A 19,122-nucleotide genomic window follows, 5' to 3' on the forward strand; every position below is an offset into this window, starting at 1 on the left:
GTACTCCCTCACTCCGGCACTCCGACTCTCGGCCTCCCCAGTCCCTGCTTGCTCTCTGGCTTCCCGTGGACAGACTCCGAGGACAGGGAGCCCCGCGCATGGCCCCCGTGTGTCTGTATTCCTCACCCTCTGTGCACTGCTTGGGCAGGACAGTGAAGACAGCAAGGCTAAGATGCTTTGTGTTTCTAATGTGTGCACTGTTGGGAGTTCCAGGAGCGGTGAGGCCTAGCAGTGATGGAATGTGGGCAGAGAAGCCAGGGAAAGGTGACTGCAGCTTTGTAGGTGTGCCCAGGTTGTTCACTGCACGTCTCTTAGGATAACTTCTGTTGCTGCGGAAGCTGGGACACAGGTCTCCAGTTGAATGGTTCGATTTCACAGTAATGACCGCTTGTTCCTCTCGGGGTTTCGATTCACACTGGACTGCCATGCTGACTTCTCTTCTGATTTCCAGTGGCCCTGCCATGGCCAAGCTTGGTTAATAAAGACTCCTTAGCACATCCGAGACTTGTCTGGGGTGACCTCTCTTGTACCCAGCAGCAGGTTCTAGAACAAACGTTTCCTGAGTTCCAGGGCCGTGCGCACACACTTCACACCCAGGGCACCTGCCAAGACTCAGCTGTGCTGCCCAGTCCGGGAGAGGACGGAGCCTTCCGGGACAGGTCCTTACCTTGATGATTATCTTCATCACCCGTCACCTCCTTTCTGACTGTTTATGTTGCAGTACTTACAAGAATGCTGTCAAAATGAAAAGTTCAGCACTAAGATTCTTGATAACCACAGTGAAAGGGAAAGTATTCACGGGTTAAGTATCCATTGATGTGTGATGCCATGGGACTGGCACAGTAGCCTAGCAGCACAAGTCCTCGCCTTGCATGTGCCGGGATCCTATACGGGTGCTGGTGTCCCAGCAGTCCCACTTCTCATCCAAGTCTCTGCTTGTGGCCTGGGAAAGCAGTTAAGGACGGCCCAAAGCCTTGAGACCCTGCACCTGCGGGGGTACCTGGAAGAACCTCCTGGCTCCTGGCTTCGGATCAGCGTGACACTGGCCGCTGCGGTCACTTTGGGAGTGAATCATCGAATGGAAGATCTTCCTCTCTGTCTCTCCTCTTCTCTAAATATCTGACTTTGCAATAAAAATGAATAAATCTTTTTAAAAAAGAATGGTTTTTAATTTTTGAGTTCCCAAATCTGAAACATTGATTTCTTCTGACAATGAGTGATTCTTGATTAATCTCAGCATTTTTCATTTGAGACGCTAACCAAGCATATGGTCTTTTAAATGAAGAAATTTTCCATTCTTGCAAAAGCATGGATAAATCAATTCTGTTTCTAAAAACAGCATATTTGCAGGTGGCCAAGTGCACTAACAGGGAACGTACCAAGGTTTCACGGCCTCTCGGAGCCGCCCTTTTCCCCTGCTGCGAGGGGAGGCTGTGAGCGGAGATGCCTGCGAGGACCCCTCAGCACTAGAGCTCTGTAAAGCCACTTTACGGTGCTAAGCTGCGAGCCACACAGCTGCGGCAGCCGGGGCAGGGCGAGCGGCACAGCTGGCGGCAGCCGGGGCAGGGCGAGCCGCACAACCGCGGCAGCCGGGGCAGGGCGAGAGCTCCAGGAGGGGTTGGAAATGGCAAGTGTTCAGATCTGGCCCTGGAGACGCCTTCCTGCACGCCTTTGAAATTAACTTGAGATATCTTTTCTGGGTGATGCAAGAAGCCTGGAAATTGTTTTATGCACTGAAATGGTTTTGTAAGTGCTCTTATTATAGTTTCCATGCCTGTCAATTTGAGGCAGTTTGTCCAAAGAAAGTATCGTTCAAAAGGATTTGCATAATGCTTTCCGGGGTTCGGGTGGGAGAGGGGCAGCCACATCCCTCCAGCGACACAGTGAAGGTGGCAGGCCCACATGTCCTCACACCCTTCTTCTTTGTCCTTGCAATCTCCTGGTGCTTTGGAGGTCGCGCGTGTCCAGGCCGAGCAGCCGAGGCAGCTTTCACGGGAAAGTCATCTGAATCAATGAAGGTTTGTGTCAACATCGGGCACCACAGGGCTACGGGCCCGTAGGGAAGCCCCCCACTTTTTTTTTTACAAGAATGCTGATGTTTGATTTTTAGAAGGCCAGCTCTGATTCAAGCAGAACGTCAGGTTCCAGAAGTCATTCTTTGACTGTCCTGTGAGCTGTTCCTACAGAGATCTCCTCCCCGCGTGCAGGGCTGGAGAAGCGGCCCTCGGAAGCAGCTCTGTGATAAGCGTGGCAGCCACCTGCAGCATGGCTATCCTTAAGTGTCCCACGTGACCGGCGGCTCCCAGTGGTGACTGCACACCGGAGCGGCGGCGACACGGACAGCCTGGCTAGCTGCGTGAGGCGGGCACTGAGTGGCACTCCATGAATCCCGATGTCCTTGTCTGCGTCCACGTCTGTTTCATCCTCACCACATTCCAATCACAAAGCCGCTGCTGCTGCTACGTTTTTTTTGTTTTGTTCTTAAGATTCATTTATTTGATAGGTGGACTTGGAGGAGGGTGCTCCCTTTATGCGCTGGTTCCCTCCACAAATGGACACACGGCCAGGGTTGGCCATGCCCAGGCCACGTCTCCCAGGCCTCCCAGATGGGGCAGGAGCTCAGGAATCCAAGCCACATTCCGATGCTCTCCCAGACGCACCAGCACAGAGCTGGACTGAAGGTGGCGTAGCCAGGACCTGGTCCTGTGCCCACATGGAACGCTGGTGTACAGATGGCAGCTGAGCTGGTACACCACAGTGCTGCCCCTAGTATTTCATGTGAATATACAACATGGACACGCCAAGTGCTGGGAACACTGGAGTTGAGGCCATGCTGCTTCTATGCAGCTATCCCAGGCCACTCAAGCCCGCCATGTCCCAGCCTGACTATACCTTCTTGTCCCACACACCTGCCCTCCCCTTTCTCAGGACCCCGAAACTACCTGCAGAAGTCACTCTTGTCTGCCTTCCCCCTTTTCCCTTAGGTTCAAGTCCAGTCCAGCCCCTCCCTGAGGTTCTGGCAAGTCCCCAGGTCTCACCTGTTGTGCCTCTGCCAGTCACCATAGTCTCCACCGCCCCAGCCCACTGTTATCCTGTTGCAGAGTGAATCGTAACCTGGAAGCCATGTTCAAGTTCTAATCCCAGTTCCCGGGACGTGGCCTTGAAGACAATGTTAGGATGAAGCCATCCAAGAGTAGGGTGTCTGTTCCAGTGGCTGGGACACAATTGCACAGGGAGACAACAAGCCAGCCAGGGCCAGCGAGGGGCGAGCTGCTCCCATGAGGCCAGGAGCGACTGTGGTGGCAATGGCCACAGCCCACGCCAAGGAGTGGCGAGCTCTCAGGACCAGAGACGCCCAAGAAGGAGGCAAGGCTCCTACCCTCTGACTTTCCCTGAATCTGGGACAAAGACCACGACTTCTAGTCCTGACTTTGTCATCTGGCTCCATGCAAGAATAACAAAGCAAAACGGTGAGGATTTTTCTCAAAACAACAGCAACCCAGTGAGACACAACCACTTCGCCACAGTGTGTGTGCTAGCCCGGAAATGTGGGGCTCACAGTGAGGGGAGCGGGGAGCCTGTCGGGGACGTCAGAGCTGCAGACAAGCCGGTCTGGGGCAAGCAGCTTCCTGTCCGCCAGCCTGTCAGGCTATGGAGCACCCGCCGGGTATAAAGCTCTTTGGCCAGTTACTGGTCCAGTGTTCTCACTGCTTAACACTTCTGACACCTGTCGGCTCAAGTTCCCTTCCCCTGCCTTGATTCCCGGTCTCCACACAAAGCTGCCTGCCCTTACGCCCTGAAGCACAGCACCTGGTAACTGGCAGAATTACCCAGCCCAAGGCCCTCAGCGGCTAGTGCCTGTCTCAGGCGCCGGGGTATTCCCCAGCAGGAGGATCAGGCCACTGGGCTTCCTGCAAAAGCTGGTCATGGGCAGCAGCTGGCCGTGAGAGAAGAGGCAGGTCCACCCTCACACAGGCCACTGAAGCAGGACTCCCCAGGGCAGGCAGAGGAAGTCACCTGCTGAGTGTGCGCATGCGGGACTCCAGATACAGCAAATGGGACCGAGGGAAGGCCCTGCTGTCCGCGTAGCTGCTGCCAACCAGGCCGCCCTCAGAGGCACCGAGTCCCACCAGAGTGGGTCCTACAGTCTGCCGTGGTCCCAGCGCTGTGGTTGGTCTGCTCCAAGGAAGGTTACAGCTGCCAGGTTACAGGCCAAAGCCAGGAGCCAGGAACTCCATGCAGGCTTCATACCTGGGGTGGCAGAGGACCGTCTGCTATGAGCAGGAAGCTGGATCGGAAGGGATGCAACCGGGGCATGAGCCAGTTCTCTGACACGGGAGGTGCCCAGCCACTGGTCGCACGCCGGCTCCATCTGCCCTTCAGGCCCTTCCTGTCTCACAGCCAACAGTCAACACAAATTTTAGCCCCCGTTTTCAATGGAACAAAGAGAGCCCCCTTTGCCCAGCTTGTATGGCAGATCAATTCCATCTGAACCTCGGAGGTCGCTCCCTAGAACTGGGATTGGCTGAAGATCGCAGGGAAGTTAACGTGAGCCAAGGTGAGGGTGAAGGTCCAGCCCCAGTCCCCCTTGGCAGGTAGGTGAACCGGGATGACGCCCGGAGCAGTGCAATCTACCCCTGCCTCCCGTGACGCCCCTTGGTGCTGTGAAAGGCAATAAGTGATTCTTTTGGCACCAACCAGCATGCCCACCATCGTCTGCCCAGTGAGTGTGAGCAGAGCAGGCCTGTGCCATAAATCTGATTCTGCCACTGTAATAAACACTCCTTCCCTTCCTTTCCTGGGGTTTGGGTGACAAGGGCTGGCTGCTGGTGCTGTGATTAAATACTTGCCATCAGGTTTCTAAGTCTGTGCTTTTTTCCAAAATGCACAGCCCTGTGATGGCAGAAAGTTAGAATTCCTAATTCCGGATGTATAGGGCAGGTGAGCACGGCTGGAGACGTCGCAGGCGCAGCCCAGCCCACGGGAGACCCGAGGAAGGTGGGATCATGTGGCTCCGGAAGGCCTCGGGCTGCTGTGGCCCTGGGAAAACCACAAACGGCCCCGTTTTTGTAACTATTGTAATGCCTTTTTTTGTTTATAGCTAGGAGTAAGTACATTATATGTAACACATTATGTTCTTTGTCTACATATTATAAAGAGCTAAAATGTCAACATTCTAAAGCATTTTTAAACACAGAGCAAAACCTGAGCACCCTGGAAGGCTACGTGCCCACCCAGGCCGTGGAGCCTCAGCGGGGGATCCCACACAGCACCTGTTCCTCAGCTGGGTGGGGTGAACCGGAACATGGCGGTGTCTGATAACCCAGGCCCCCCGACCCCGGGCGTGCTGGGAGGTGCAGTAGCACTCCGCAGCCACGTGGTGGCAGCTCCCGGCTGCCTGTGAGCTGAAGGAAGAAGTGGGAGTGCTTGTCAGAGGAGGGGGCAACGATTAACAGAAAGACCTGGACAACGGGTCTAATTTTACCCAGACTCAACAGCCTGCCCGTAGGTATTGAGGGTGCCCACTCCACCCTCAGATTCTCAGTGTATCATTTCAATGATAAATGCATTATGAGGTTTCCAAGAAAGAATTAATTGAGTTGTCCATGTCAACAAAAGTTCCTGCAAACGTCAGGCGCTTGCTGAGTTCCATTTCCAGGGCTGTCAGTCAAAGCAGCTTGAACATGTGCATTCGCCGTCCTTCCAGGGAAGAGTGACATGTGGGAGGATGCTGCTTGTCCGGGAACTGCTGACAGGCACCGAGAGCTTGAGAACAAAGAAACAATAAATTCATGACATTCTGGAGAGCCACCAACAACCACATTGTCCACGTACGGCGGGTCTGATCCCGTTACCCCGAGCCCCGGCTCAGCCCCACACACAGCAACCGACAGGAAGTGCTGGCTGCTTGGCTGCGTGTGCTTAATTCAGAGGGAGCTCAGGAGGCGGCGTGGGGAGCCAGAGGAGCCCATCAAGAATATGCTGGTAAAAATTAACGGTGACAGGGGCCAACACTATGGTATAACTGGTACGTCCTCTGCTGGCCACAGCACCATCCCAAATGGGCAACCAGTCTGACTCCCTGCTGTCCTGCTTCCCGTCCAGCTCCCCGCTGAGAAATGCAATGGAAGACGGACCAAGTACTTGGGCTCCTGCCACACACAAGGGAGACCCTGATGAAGCTCCTGGCTCCTTGCTTGGCCATTGTGGCCACTATGGAGTGAGCCAGTGACTGGAAGAGTGTGTGTGTGCGCACACGTGTGTGTGTGTGTGTGTTTCTTCCAAACCATAATCATAGAGTGGGGTGTGATGACAGCAAGAACTGCCCCCCAAGCCCAGCTGGAACTTCCTGTGACACTGTACTCTCGTCATCTCACCCTGTGCCCCCCGGGGGAGGCCAGAAGTGGCAAGACACAGTGACCTGTCCCAGAGGAAACATGGAAGTGCTTTCTGAGTCTCTCCTTTCCGTCCCAACACGGGAGGAAGCAGAGCCCAGCAGGGAGTGTGCAGAGCTTTCCCTGGGGGAACCACAGTGAGAAGAAACAGAGGTGTCCTGGGGGAACCACAGCGGGTCCCTCCTCCCACAGGGCTTAGCCAAGAGTCCAGCTGCCCCAGGAGCAGGGACAGCTCAGATCTCAATCAAAACATGGGGGAAGTGCACTCCAGGTATAAGCAAGAGACTGATAGAGTGTGGGGGAAGACTCCGATAAGCCCAGAACATCGGGCCTGGCCCGGGTGCCACTGAGTCAGCGGGCCAGGCCGAGGTGGCCACTGAGCCCAGCGGGCCAGGCCTGGGTGGCTGCTGAGCCAATATTCAGGCCTGGATGTGCACTGAGTCAGGACCCCTTCATGGGCACCCACTCACATGAAATTTGTTTCTAAGTAATTCTGACTCTTTAAAGTTGTAACCGTGGGGCAGGCATTTGGCCTTATGGCTAGGACACACACATCCCATGGTGATCCCCCCGGGCCCCACCCCAGACCTGGCTACACAGACCCTGGGGGGCAGCGGGGTGGTCAGGAGCCTGGCTTCTTGCCACACAGGGCACGCTCCGGCCTCGGCTAGACCTTGGCCGCAGCGGGCATGTGGGCAGCAACCCAGGCAATGGAAACCAGCCGGTGAGCTCCAGCTGCCCGGGACTGTGAACCAGAGACAGGAGTGTTCTCTCAGGGCCCTCTCCTCTGTGTCCCTCAGGGCCCTCTCCTCTGTATCCTTCAGCTCTGTTTCCAAGAATCCAGAGAGTTCCAATGAGCCCAAGACAGCCCAACACGACAACCCTCAGCCACACATACAAGGGACACCTTGGGAGGAGGCACAGGGTGGCCAAAGGCAGGTCGCCAGGTCGGCAGTCACCAGGGCCAAGGACAAAGCTGGGCTGCGGGGCAGACCACGAGGCGACTGTGACCTTGGCAGTGCGCCTGGGGTGGTGAGCACCCAGCCCCTCCCTCCCTCCAACTCCAGTATTCCCTATATGCTGCTAAAATGTACTTTGATTCAACAGGTCTGGGGAGGTGCCCCAGCTTGAGTACCAAGCATCGCATCGTGGTGGCATACAGGTGCCTTGTCAGGACACAGGCTGGTCACGGCTGGCACCCCAGTAACAGAAGCTAGCAGGACACGGGCATGTGATGTGTGAGCCTCGCTCATGGTGACACAGCAGTCTTCAGAAACAAAGACCCCGAGACTGGAAAAGCTGCCCCTCTGCTTGCTGGGCTTAGCTGAGGGCTGTGCGGACGTGCCTGGTGGGCTTAGCTGAGGGCCGTGCGGACGTGCCTGGTGGGCTTAGCTGAAGGGCCGTGCGGACGTGCCTGGTGGGCTTAGCTGAGGGCCGTGCGGACGTGCCTGGTGGGCTTAGCTGAAGGGCCGTGCGGACGTGCCTGGTGGGCTTAGCTGAAGGGCCGTGCGGACGTGCCTGGTGGGCTTAGCTGAGGGCCGTGCAGGGACGTGCCTGGTGGGCTTAGCTGAAGGGCCGTGCGGACGTGCCTGGTGGGCTTAGCTGAGGGCCGTGCGGACGTGCCTGGTGGGCTTAGCTGAAGGGCCGTGCGGACGTGCCTGGTGGGCTTAGCTGAGGGCCGTGTGGACGTGCCTGGGCAGCCAGGCGTGGCCCACGCAGCTGTCCGGGAGCCCAGGGAAGCCTCCCTGCCCACACTCTCCCTCCTTCCTCCCGCGGCTGGAGCAAGAACCGACCGAAATGGGGATGTGGTGACCAAACAGGCCACATCAGTTTCTTCACAGCCAGCTCTTACAAAAGAAAGCAGGGGAGGCAGAGTAACACCTGTAGGTTTCAAGCCTGGCTTTGAGGGAGACTCTGAACCCGCCACGGAGCAGCACCAGTGCAGAAAACCTTGCTCCTAAGCCCCACACTCCAGGGTGAAGGATTCGTGCTACTTTGTTAAATTCTGTGATTCCAGATGTGTGGTTGATGACCTGGAAGTGTTCGGTGGGGAAAGAACCCTACACACGACTCTGTAATAACCCATTTAATTACTTGATGGCAGAGTGAAGCTGAAGAAAGCACACGCTTCGTGTCTGGCATCAGCCCTGTCCTCTCCCATCTCCATCCCATCTCAGTAAAAACCTTTTCTTATTTGACAAGCTGGCGCTAACAGCCCAAGTCACTGCCGTCTGGAAAGACTTGGCTGCCACCTTGTGGACAACGAAATTATAACATCCAAAAAATGCATTTTCTGTAAAAACCAGTGGTTAATTTCGAGCCACACCAAAACCAGCTTTTAAATGCTCCCCTTCACCACCATCGCCATCACTGCTTCCACCACCTTCAGCATCATATGTTGAGTGCAGCAAGCTGGGCGCAGGGTCCTGCACAATGCTTGGAATGCAAACGCCACCTGTAGACCAGGCAGCTTCCCAAAAGAGGTGAGACTCAGGCGGGCTTACTGAGCCTGCGTGCCGCGCCTCACTTTGTCTTAACACCTGCTGAGGGGCAGGAAGGGGAACGGGCACTGCAGAGACGCAGAACTACCCTCAGGCGTCCTCAGGAGTGCTGCTCCGACACTTGCTCCTCACCCGATCCTCACACAGCTGCTGGGGCAGAATTTCACGCTGAGCAGTTTTCATACAATTGAAAATGAAGAGAAAATTCTAAAAAGAACTGCATAAAACATAGCCACAGGGAAGGAGTAATTCACGGTACATGAAGTTTTATTCCATGTAAAACCAAAGAGTCACAAAGTGTCACGTAAGGAGACATGCTTCAACCTTCGCGGCTGTTAGGGTTCCTGTTCACGCACACACACAGCGTTACGGGGGGAGTTTCACAGCTACGCAACGGCTCAAGGAAGTGAGCACACGGGAGCGAGGAGGTGGGCAGGACGTAGTGTGTAAGGTGGGTCATGCTGTCACAGGCCTCCAGCCCCCTCCTCCGGGTCATGCTGTCACAGGCCTCCAGCCCCCTCCTCCGGGTCATGCTGTCACAGGCCTCCAGCCCCCTCTTCCGGGTCATGCTGTCACAGGCCGCCACTCCTGCTACGGCCAAGTCATGGGGCTTCAGGCCCTGACACATTCCAAGATGCAGGAAGTAGCACAAAGCTTAACAGTCGCAACAAGGAGTGGGAAGTTTCTGTTTTCCAGTTTATGCTTTTCTGTGAACTCCACTGATTTTAAGCCTGAAATATTTACTCTTAGATTCTTTTTCAGTGTTCCCTTGGATCGTTTTAATTGGTTTAAATGCAAGGCTTACGTAAAAACTCCTCTGAGATTGGGCACTCCTTGGAAACACGGCGATTTGCATGATGCGGCTCCCGGACGTGCAGGGGTTTCACCCTGAACCCCTGCAGGAGCTGATGATCCAGCTGGAAGACAATGAGATGCTAGCTGCAGACGGAGCACGTGGCGGTGTTAGACACGCCTATCCAAGGTGATACCGTGCCCACGTGACGTCTGTGTTAAGCCTAACTTAAAAAAAAACTGAGAAAATTCATACACTCACAAAACTTAAAAAAAAACTGAGAAAATTCATACACTCACAATACTGATTTAAATAAGCAACCAAACCCAAGACAAAAGTGTAAACCATGTTTGGCCCAAGACAAATGTAAGTTTCATCAGGCCTTTAACACTGTCTGAGCACGGGACTTAAAGACTTCTGCCATCAGATGAGGCTCTGTCTCCACGCTTCTTCCTCAAGGCGGTCTTCAGCCCGGACATGTGCCGACAAGGCCCATCCAGGGGGCCTCACTACGAGGACAGGCAACCCAGCACAAACCCTGCAGCCTTGGTGTGTGTGTGTGTGTGTGTGTGTGCGCGCGCACCTAGCATAACATACTGGCAGTCAAACTCCATGGTCAGTACATAAAAATCTAGCTGCCAGCAATCCCAAGGAGGCACTCAGCCGTGGGCAGCGTGCTAACCTCTTGAAACGTGTCCTCCTCCGCCCCACTGCCCCCGAGCCGGACGGCAAGCTTTTGTGCTTACAAACTAACACAGCTTCGTTTCTGACTTAAGGACTCCTAAGTGGCTTCCTACCCGTATGTTCAGCACAGTTTCACGTGCCTTTATTACGAGTTCTTCACTGATCCGCAGATGCTGCAAGGTGATTTTCTTGGGGTGCCTCTGGGAAGGAGGCCTCGAACCCCAAGCCTAAGCTCACAGAGTTTTACATCAAGAAAGTCAGCCAAGTGTTTTAACCTTGGCCTTGGGAACTGAAATGGACTTGTCCATCACCTCTATGCTTACACCACCATTTCGGAATCAGGGGAAGTGCCAAGTGGTAGACTCCAGATCTCTCAAGAGCGAGAGGCTCAGTGACAAATGCCTGCTGAGAATCACACTCCGAAACTTCTGAGAACCTGAAGCCGACGAAGCCAAAACACCTCCTGAATACTCAGTCCGGAAGCAGAAACAGCCGTGAGGAGGGCCTACCTCGAGCCCGCTGTGTCTGCTGCTCTGCAGGCTGCGTGCAGGTGCAAACGCGGAGCTAGCCAAGGCTCCCCGGCCCACGGGGGCTGCCTGTGGGCGGCTCCTGGGCTCTTCCTCTTAGGAACGGCTGCCCTGTGATACTTTTTAAATTAAAGGGCTCCGATGTGCTTAAAACTATCAGTACAAAAAAGGCCTTCAGAAAGACAGCTCTCTCTGAAAATACCCCTGCTCGTGGTAGAGCTGGGGGCGGGGCGGGGTGGATAAGACAGCCAATCAACTACCTGTACGTCCCCCAAATCTTCCAAGTCACAGAGCAGTTGATTTTGGAAGCGCCCCGACACCGAGATGCCTGAGGGTCCACACCATTTCAACGATTTTTTAACCTGTGTGTGCTTTGTTTCGCTCTATTTGTTCTGAGTTTTTTCTCGCTGGACATGGTGGCATTCCCACAATTGTTTGCATTTCCCTTTTTCTTGAGGTTTGCAGGTGTCTGTGTCTTGGGGGTCTCACAGGGGTCTGCTGAGTCCAGAGTCGTGGCTGAGCATCTGGGAATTCGAATGTTACCGCTGGCTTCCACCTTGGGGCTGCGCCCACTGCAGGACACATCCCAGTACTGCAGCCTGGCGCTCTGGCTCGGCTCCTTTCTTTTCTCTTCTGACTTGACTTGGGTCTTTTGCTCCTGAGAACATAACCTGGTACCACCGAGCGCGTCAGTAGGTCTGAGGCAAGCCTCGAACGCATAACACGATGGACGGACTTCTTCACGGTGGAAAACTTTCTTTCGGGATGGGCCCGACTTTGAAGCCACTTCCTGGTGAAGCGGTGGCTTGGACAGTGCACTGGCCAAGAACTTGCTTCGCCCTGGGCTTTTCAGGGCCCCGGGTGCCCCGGGGCCGGGGGGAAGCCTCACTTTGCCCCCCTTGCTTTTCTCACACTGCACCGTCTGCATCTGTAGCCACTCGAGCTGGAGAAGCCTGTCCAGGAACCTGCCGAGCAGTCCTCCGACACGCGGCACCGCCTCGGCTCGGTGCTCCGCGTGCAGAAGCGAGGCCATGTTCCGCAGATCCCAGCAGCTGTACGGGCGTGGAAGGAAGCTGGGGTACGCGTGTTCAGGCTTCGTCTGGTCCTGCCCTAGGTGAAGATCAAAGGAACGTGGGTCAATGTCTTCGGCACGGAGCTCGAGGTGCGGTGGTGTGAGGGGAGAAGGAGGGATGGGGACTCTCTCGGATTCAGACAGATCACTCGCACTGTCCTCCTCAGCATCTTCCTTCCGCAGCGTCACAGACTCAGAGACCAGAAACAAGGTGCTCCCGCAGGCATCTCGACACCCAGCACCCAGGCTGCTGCTCCCTGAGGCCTCCCGACACCCAGCACCCGGGCTGCTGCTGCCCGAGGCCTCCCGACACCCAGCACCCAGGTTGCTCCCTGAGGCCTCCTGACACCCAGTACCTGGGCTGCTACCCCAGGCACCCCTAGGCCCAGCACCCGGGCTGCTCCCTGAGGCCTCCTGATGCCCAGTACCTGGGCTGACACCCCAGGCACTCCTAGGCCTAGCACCTGGGGTGCTCCCTGAGTCCTCCTGACGCCCAGCACCCGGGCTGCTCCCTGAGGCCTGCTGATGCCCAGCACCCAGGCTGCTACCCCTGGTCCTCCTAGGCCCAGCACCCAGGCTGCTCCCCGAGGCCTCCTGCTGCCCAGAACCCGGCAGCTTCCTCCTGGGTCTTCCTCCTCCCCGGGAAATGCTTGCTTTCTCCTCAGTCGGTTGGGAGACACTGGCAGCGCTGCCCGTGGGCCAGGGATCAACGCGGGGCTCCTGGGCCTGCCTCCGCCCTCCGCCCGAAGACCTCCTGGGACGCTGCACTGTACTCCGGGGGGGGCCACCATTCATGCTTCTGTGGAAAATAAAGCCAGGACTCAATACAGCTTGCAAAAGACGGCTGGGCTATGAGAAAACAGACGAGGCAGTGCCTTCAGCTGCACGGGGTGCTCTGTCACTGCCAGGCATCAGACCCTAAGGTCCCGCCCCCTTAGAGAAGTGCTTTTCCATAACATTTACATAATGGTACTCTATTTAAGGAAGATTACATAATCCATGCGCCAAAGTAGATGCATGGATCCTGCTTTACATAAATCATTAGCCTTTATGGAAAACATTGCCATCTCTAAGGGCTTGTTTATCACGTTAGACCAACTGCACACACTTTAAGAAAAACCTTAGTTTGCTGAAAATTTGTCATACAATTTTCACAATAATCAGTATTTCATAACATTCAGAAGGAAAACACACAGTACTGTACATGCAGTCTAGGTTCAGTGTGATACAATGGAAGACGGAAGCTTCACCAAGCTCACTCTTGAGCGGCCGTGCTTTGAGCCAGGTGACAGCTTAGGACGTCACAGTGAGCTCACATAACCTGCAGCTCACCCCAAAAGCCGAGGGAGACTCATACTTCAAAGCAGGGCTGCCCGTGTCCAGCCTGTGGGACACAGAAGGCCTGAGAAATCATTTAGTCTGGCTCTGCCGAGGCACCTGCAGATGAAATCCGATATGCCACAAGTCCACAGCAGGTTAACTTCTACACTGAGAATTTTGTACAGCCTGCAAGTGAAGTTACAAATATGCAAATGGAACCTTGGAAAGGTTTCCCACACCTGCAAAAAGGACATAGAAATAAAATCTTATGGTGCCATACAATACAAAACGAATGAAGAAATAGGGCTGAAGTTGTCTCGTGCGAGTGGCAAGCATGTGTGACTCGTACGCCAATGGTCTGCCGGGTAACTGCTGGCAGGCAGAATCTCGCATCAGAGTTGTACCCACTTGCTAGTTTGTTTTTACCACATATTTAGCATGTGACTAAAGTTTATCCATTTGCACATGACAGAAGTCAGATTAAGCAGAAACGGGGACTAGCGAGCTTTCTGGAAAGCTTCGAAATCCAGTGGTTCCAACCACACTAACAAACACTACGGAGAACAGTTCACACCGTCCTAAACGTGGAAGATGCGAAATCCTGCCCACAGTGTGAGCTCCACAGATGCTGACAAAGAAACGGTCAGGATTCAGGATTCATAAGTAACACTGTTAACATGGTTGACAGCCAGCTGTTGGTGTGCCGGCTTCCGTAAGTTATTGTCAGCATCCCTTATGTACAAAAAGAGGCCGACACAGCAAGGCAAATACACAAAACTGTGCCAGAATCGTGAGCTTGGACATCCTTAACAACCAGTCACGCTTAAAGTCACTTGAGCCACTCATTCTGATAGACCAGTGATTTCTTATCTTGGATGTGGCCCTTTCCCCAAGCCCTACCCTGGATCTGGACGTGTGACACCATGCCAGCCACAGGAGAACCACTTCCTTGCTTTCCTGGCGCCCTCCATTCACCCTGTTCCTTCTCTGCTGGCCAGCACAGGACTGACCACCTCCTGCAGCCCGATGGACAGTCTGTAAGACAGACCACAGTGACAGCTGCACCCAGGAAGCAGCCACCCCGCCAAAGACGGCGACGCCCCGTCTAGTTTACATCACCTCTGCCCCGGTGCTCACAACACTCTTGCTCAACTTGCTGGCGGATGTGACAGCCGGCGGGGGCGGGGGTCCGTGCCCCCCTCGTGTTCTGCAAGGTCTCCTCAGCTCTGGAGCTAGAAGCAAGAGGACACGGTAAGCACTGGCCGCGAGCGCTCCCAGCACCACCACAGGCTCTGCCTCCCACTCTGGTTTTTAATGTCTGCTGGGACGACAGGCTGGGGCCTGGAGCTGTGGAGTGGGTACAGATCTGCAGCGGAGGCCTTACATCTCACCGGGCTGTTAGATGCAAGATGGCAAGGGCTGTGAGGGACTCCCCCCGCCTCCGGACACACAGTCTCCTTGGAAAATCCGTTCTTGAGGAATGCGAGGCCAGCTCCAAAGCTCTGCTCTCCCTTCATTCATCCACTCACACGCCCCTGTTCTCAGGGGAAGGAAACCCCAGTGTGAAGGAAGCGGCCTTGCTCCAGCCCTGCCCATGGAGATGGCCGTGCTATTAGTATGCACCCTGAGGCCATGTCTCTCTGAACTTCGTGGACCCAAGCTCAGCCCCCTGAACCCTTTTTATTCTGAGTGTCCTTTTAAAAGTGTAATGCCTCCCTTTGCTAGTTACCCTTGCCTGTCTAAAGCAGAAGAGAGATGGGATTACAGATTTTAATGTTCTTTCTGAAACGTCCAGCATTTTGTCCACCACAGCCACGTAAGCCTGTGGCAGCAGCTCACCCAGAGCAGTACTAACACCAGCCCTGGGCGCTCCGAGGTCACGAGCTGCCCCACCCCACAGGCCTGGCCCTCACACCTGCCCACGGCCTCGGTCGCTCTGCTTCTGGCCACTTTGTTTCCCCGACAGGAAAAGGCAATGTCCTCACTTCATTTCACGGACAGAACTGGGGCCCGGCCTGCCAGCCACAGCGCTTGGGACTCACAGTTCCTGGGGGAGGGAAACCAATGTCCGCAGGCACCTAGGGGTGCAGAAGGCAAGCTGCCCGAGGCCCTGGTGCCACTCACACAGAATCCGGGCTCCTAGTCAGATGCTGCCCAGTGCTGGTGGCCCATGACGGGCAGCCGCCTAACGCATCCCGGGCACCGACCCTGTGCCCACGCCTGCATCTGCAGGACCGCTCCAGGTGCACGGGGCGGGGGTGGGGGGAAGCCGCCCCTTCCCCCCCCCCCGTGGCAATAAACAGGCCCTAGGCCTGCAAGACACAGAGGGGGTCACAGGAGGCTGCCTGCTCCTCACCGCGAGGCTCAGGCCGCTGCCCCCTTCCCCGCCCTCAGCTCAGGCGCCGCACACCTGTCCTAGGCGCCTGGCAGCTGAGCTCTTAGAAGCAGCCCGGGAACCAGCTCCTGGCGATGTAGGTCCGGCCCTCCCCCACCACTTCTCCACCCAAAGACACCAGGACCCACACGCAGCGCGCGCTGGCCCTTCCCTTCTCGGCGCTCACACACGCTCTAGGACCGAGGGCGCGCTAGGCGGCACCCCCGCGCACAGAAATCGATCAGACCTGTCCGGCGACCGCCAAGGGCACGTGACGCCGCCGCCCGCTTCCTTCCTCCCCGGCGTCCGGGCGCACTGCGGCGCGCTGCGGCAGGCCCGGGAGGAGGCAGGGCCGGGGAGGAGGAGGCGCGCCGCGGCGGGCCCGGGAGGAGGCAGGGCCACGGCGGCTTCCCGGCTGTGCGGGGCGGCGTCACCGGGGCGGGGCGGCGGCTCGCCGGGAAGTTGCGCGCCTCCAAGTTGCTGCCTTGTAAGTAGGGCGACCGAGGAGGCCAGGGCGGGTAGGAGGGGCCGCTCCTGGAACGCCGCTGCCTTCGGGTGAGAAGCTCCGGGGAAGCCCGGCGGCGCCCCTCGCGCTCCCCGCTGGCCCCGGGCAGCCTCCTCCAGTGGGGCCTCTCTCTGCAAACCTAGCCCTCCACCGCCACCACCTTGCCGGCTGCTAGGAGCGAAGGAGCTGGGCGTGGGCTCCAGGAAAAGGTGGTCGACGCAGGGAGGGCGGCGCCGACCCAACGGGTCCCCTGCAAGTGGCAGGTCCAGCGGACCCCGAGCAGCTTGTGAGCACCACCCGGGTGCCGCGTCTCCAGGCCGCCCTTTGCTCCTCCTCCCATCTCCCGACGGCAGCCTACGACATGTCCAGAGGCCTGGACTCGGCCGTCCTACCCTCCGCGCCGGGATCCCGGAGGGCCGCCCCCCGAAGCCTGAGCTGCCTCTCGGACCTGGACGGTGGTGTCTCAGCCCCAGAGCCGCGGGCCTGTCGGCCCCCTGGAAGCCCTGGCCGCGCGCCACCACTTGCACCGGCGCCGTCGGGCTGCGACCCCCGCCTGCGGCCCATCATCTTGCGGAGGGCACGCTCCCTGCCCAGCTCGCCCGAGCGCCGCCAGAAGGCCGGGGGCACGGCGGGCGTGGCGTGTCGGCCCGGCTGCAGCCGGCAGCTCCGCGTGCGCTTCGCCGATGCGCTGGGCCTGGAGCTGGCACAGGTCAAGGTGTTCAACGCTGGCGAAGACCCGGCCGTGCCGCTGCACGTGCTGTCGCGCCTAGCCATCAACTCGGACCTGTGCTGCAGCAGCCAGGACTTGGAGTTCACCATGCAGTGTCTGGTTCCCAACTTTGCACCACCCATCGAATCGGCCGACTTTGGTGAGCGCCTGCAGCGGCAGCTCGTGTGCCTGGAGCGTGTCACCTGCTCCGACCTGGGCATCACCGGCACGGTGCGCGTGCGCAACGTGGCCTTCGAGAAGCAGGTGGCAGTGCGCTACACCTTCACTGGCTGGCGCAGTACGCACGAGGCGGTGGCGCGGTGGCGTGGACCTGCGGGCGCCGAGGGCACGGAGGACGTCTTCACCTTCGGCTTCCCGGTGCCGCCCTTTCTGCTGGAGCTCGGCTCGCTCGTGCAGTTCGCCCTGCGCTACCGCGTGGCCGGCGCCGAGTACTGGGACAACAACGATGGTCACAACTACAGCCTCGCCTGCCGCAACCACGCGCTGCACATGCCGCGCGGGGAGTGTGAGGAGAGCTGGATCCACTTCATTTGAGCCCACGGAGCCGGGAGCCTGGAGCTGCGCACCCAAGCCACGTCTGCGGTGCTTCCCGGCTCTGGACGCCCACCTCTAGGCCGCTGCTCCCCCATACCTCTCCCCGTAGGTGGTTTGACCTTTCGTGCTGAACCGCGAGGCCACCTGTCTACTACTTGAAATGTCTCTGCCAGCTGTTCTAAAATGTAGCCTGTGGGGCGTGGGGGGGAACGGAGTAAGGTGTATAATGTGTTGCTATGCATGACAGCTCCCCCAGGCCGCCTGCTCGGAAGGCCTGTTGCATGTGTGTCCGTCAACATAGGTGTTATTTATTATCGTTGCGTTGCGACCACTCACCCGTAGGGAATGCCTTCTCAGGAATACTCCGGATTTGCTAAGGTCTGTTTCTTAAACCTTGTCCCGTTTGTGTTGGTGCCCATTGTAAGTGCAGCGTAGGTGCATTGCCCTCGAGGCATGCCTGCCCAGGGACAAGAAAAACCCGAGACCCTGTTTGCTTGCCAATGCCTGTAGCCTTCTAACAGTGGGAAACTATTAATAGGCAAGAAAAATGTGTGTCTCATCTGTCAGCACCCAAGCCAGAGGGCCGTGAGCTCTGGGCTGGGCCGCGCTGCCCTGGCTGGCAGGCCGCGTGCGCCTGCCACGCAGTTAGGAATTACGCATCTGCATATTGCCAGGCCGCTCTGTGTAGGTTGGAAACTACCCAGACATTCTCCGAAATACTGCCTTAAGTAGTTGGGGTTTTCACTGCCTACAGGATTTCAGGCAACACTGTTCTTTGAAATCACATTTCCGGTGACCAAAGGGACTCTGTAGTCCTTAAGCATCGAAAAATCCTGGCATGAATCTTTCGGAAGTCCAGCGACTGAGTGTGACTAGAAGGTGCTCTCAGCAGTGCCCAGAGCACTGGAGGAAAACAAACCAACTTTTCTATTTTATGTGGTTTTAAATTGTATTTATGTGTCAGGTTTTATCAGCTACCTGCCAAGGTAACCCTTTGTGCCTTCTCACAGAGTTCCTGTCTGCCCTTTCCTGGGCTTATTTCCAAGTTTTGAAATATTAAATGTTAAAAAAAAAAAAACAAACCTGCATCCAACAAGCAGGTCTCCTGCTCCCTGCAGAGTGCCACGGTCACCCAGTACTCCCAGCAAGGGTCTGTTACCCTCACGGTGCTCTCTGATGGCCGGGGCTGGAGCACAGGTGTTCACGGGAAAGCTGTGGACACGCTCTCCAGTGTGTGGAGTCTGTATTTGAACTCTGTAGAACCAGGGAGATAAGCACATTTTTTGTACATCTGTTGAAATGCGTCAAGGCAATGTTGGAGATGATTTGCACCTGTAAGTTCTGGAGCTTGGCAGACCAGGAGTGGCTTTATTTCAGAACCTGTGACCTCATACCGTGTTTTGATTTACAATACTGTGGCTCAATGGCACAGCTTTGGCTGTTGGGACCACGCACCACATTAACATGCAAGAGAGAGAAGCCCCGTTGCATTTCCTGTGAACAAACTGTCCAAATAGGGCAGTACGCCTGTGAGGGCCCTGGCTGCCTTGCACTTGGCCGCAGCCCAGAGTGCAAGCAGTGGCCCCGAGCATGCAGCGATGCGTTGTAACTGCCAGATGTGTTCCTGCTTAGAGGCGTGTGGGGAACGGTATCACCTGTTGTCAGTCACTTGCCGGGAACGCTCCGG

At 56.6% G+C, this 19,122-nt stretch overlaps 2 protein-coding genes and 1 non-coding gene across 3 annotated transcripts; 1 reads left to right on the forward strand and 2 right to left on the reverse strand.

Moving 5' to 3' along the window:
- Nucleotides 1–11,012: 11,012 nt before the first annotated feature.
- Nucleotides 11,013–12,245, reverse strand: FAM217B (family with sequence similarity 217 member B; the record flags this gene model as incomplete). Its single annotated transcript, XM_058679869.1, has 1 exon — nucleotides 11,013–12,245. A coding segment is annotated over one exon (999 nt), but the record flags the coding sequence as incomplete, so codon positions are not given.
- A 1,995-nt stretch (nucleotides 12,246–14,240) lies between these two features.
- On the reverse strand, nucleotides 14,241–16,024 carry LOC101531255 (uncharacterized). The gene is made up of 3 exons (XR_009247417.1): nucleotides 15,914–16,024; nucleotides 14,412–14,524; nucleotides 14,241–14,327 (listed from the first exon to the last, which is right to left on the reverse strand). It is a non-coding gene; the product is annotated as an uncharacterized LOC101531255 (transcript).
- Nucleotides 16,025–16,068: 44 nt separating this feature from the next.
- PPP1R3D (protein phosphatase 1 regulatory subunit 3D) lies at nucleotides 16,069–17,635 on the forward strand. The gene has a single exon (XM_004585937.2). It carries the CDS (start codon nucleotides 16,533–16,535, stop codon nucleotides 17,433–17,435), a length of 903 nt encoding a protein of 300 aa, XP_004585994.2. The 5' UTR covers nucleotides 16,069–16,532; the 3' UTR covers nucleotides 17,436–17,635.
- The last annotated feature ends 1,487 nt before the right edge of the window (nucleotides 17,636–19,122 follow it).

The sequence above is a fragment of the Ochotona princeps genome, chromosome 22 (assembly GCF_030435755.1).
Source record: "Ochotona princeps isolate mOchPri1 chromosome 22, mOchPri1.hap1, whole genome shotgun sequence".
NCBI classification, from domain to species: Eukaryota; Metazoa; Chordata; class Mammalia; order Lagomorpha; family Ochotonidae; genus Ochotona; species Ochotona princeps.

Excerpts from the sequence above, each read along its gene's own strand:
- PPP1R3D (XM_004585937.2), top strand. The coding sequence starts at position 16,533 with ATGTCCAGAGGCCTGGACTCGGCCGTCCTACCCTCCGCGCCGGGATCC.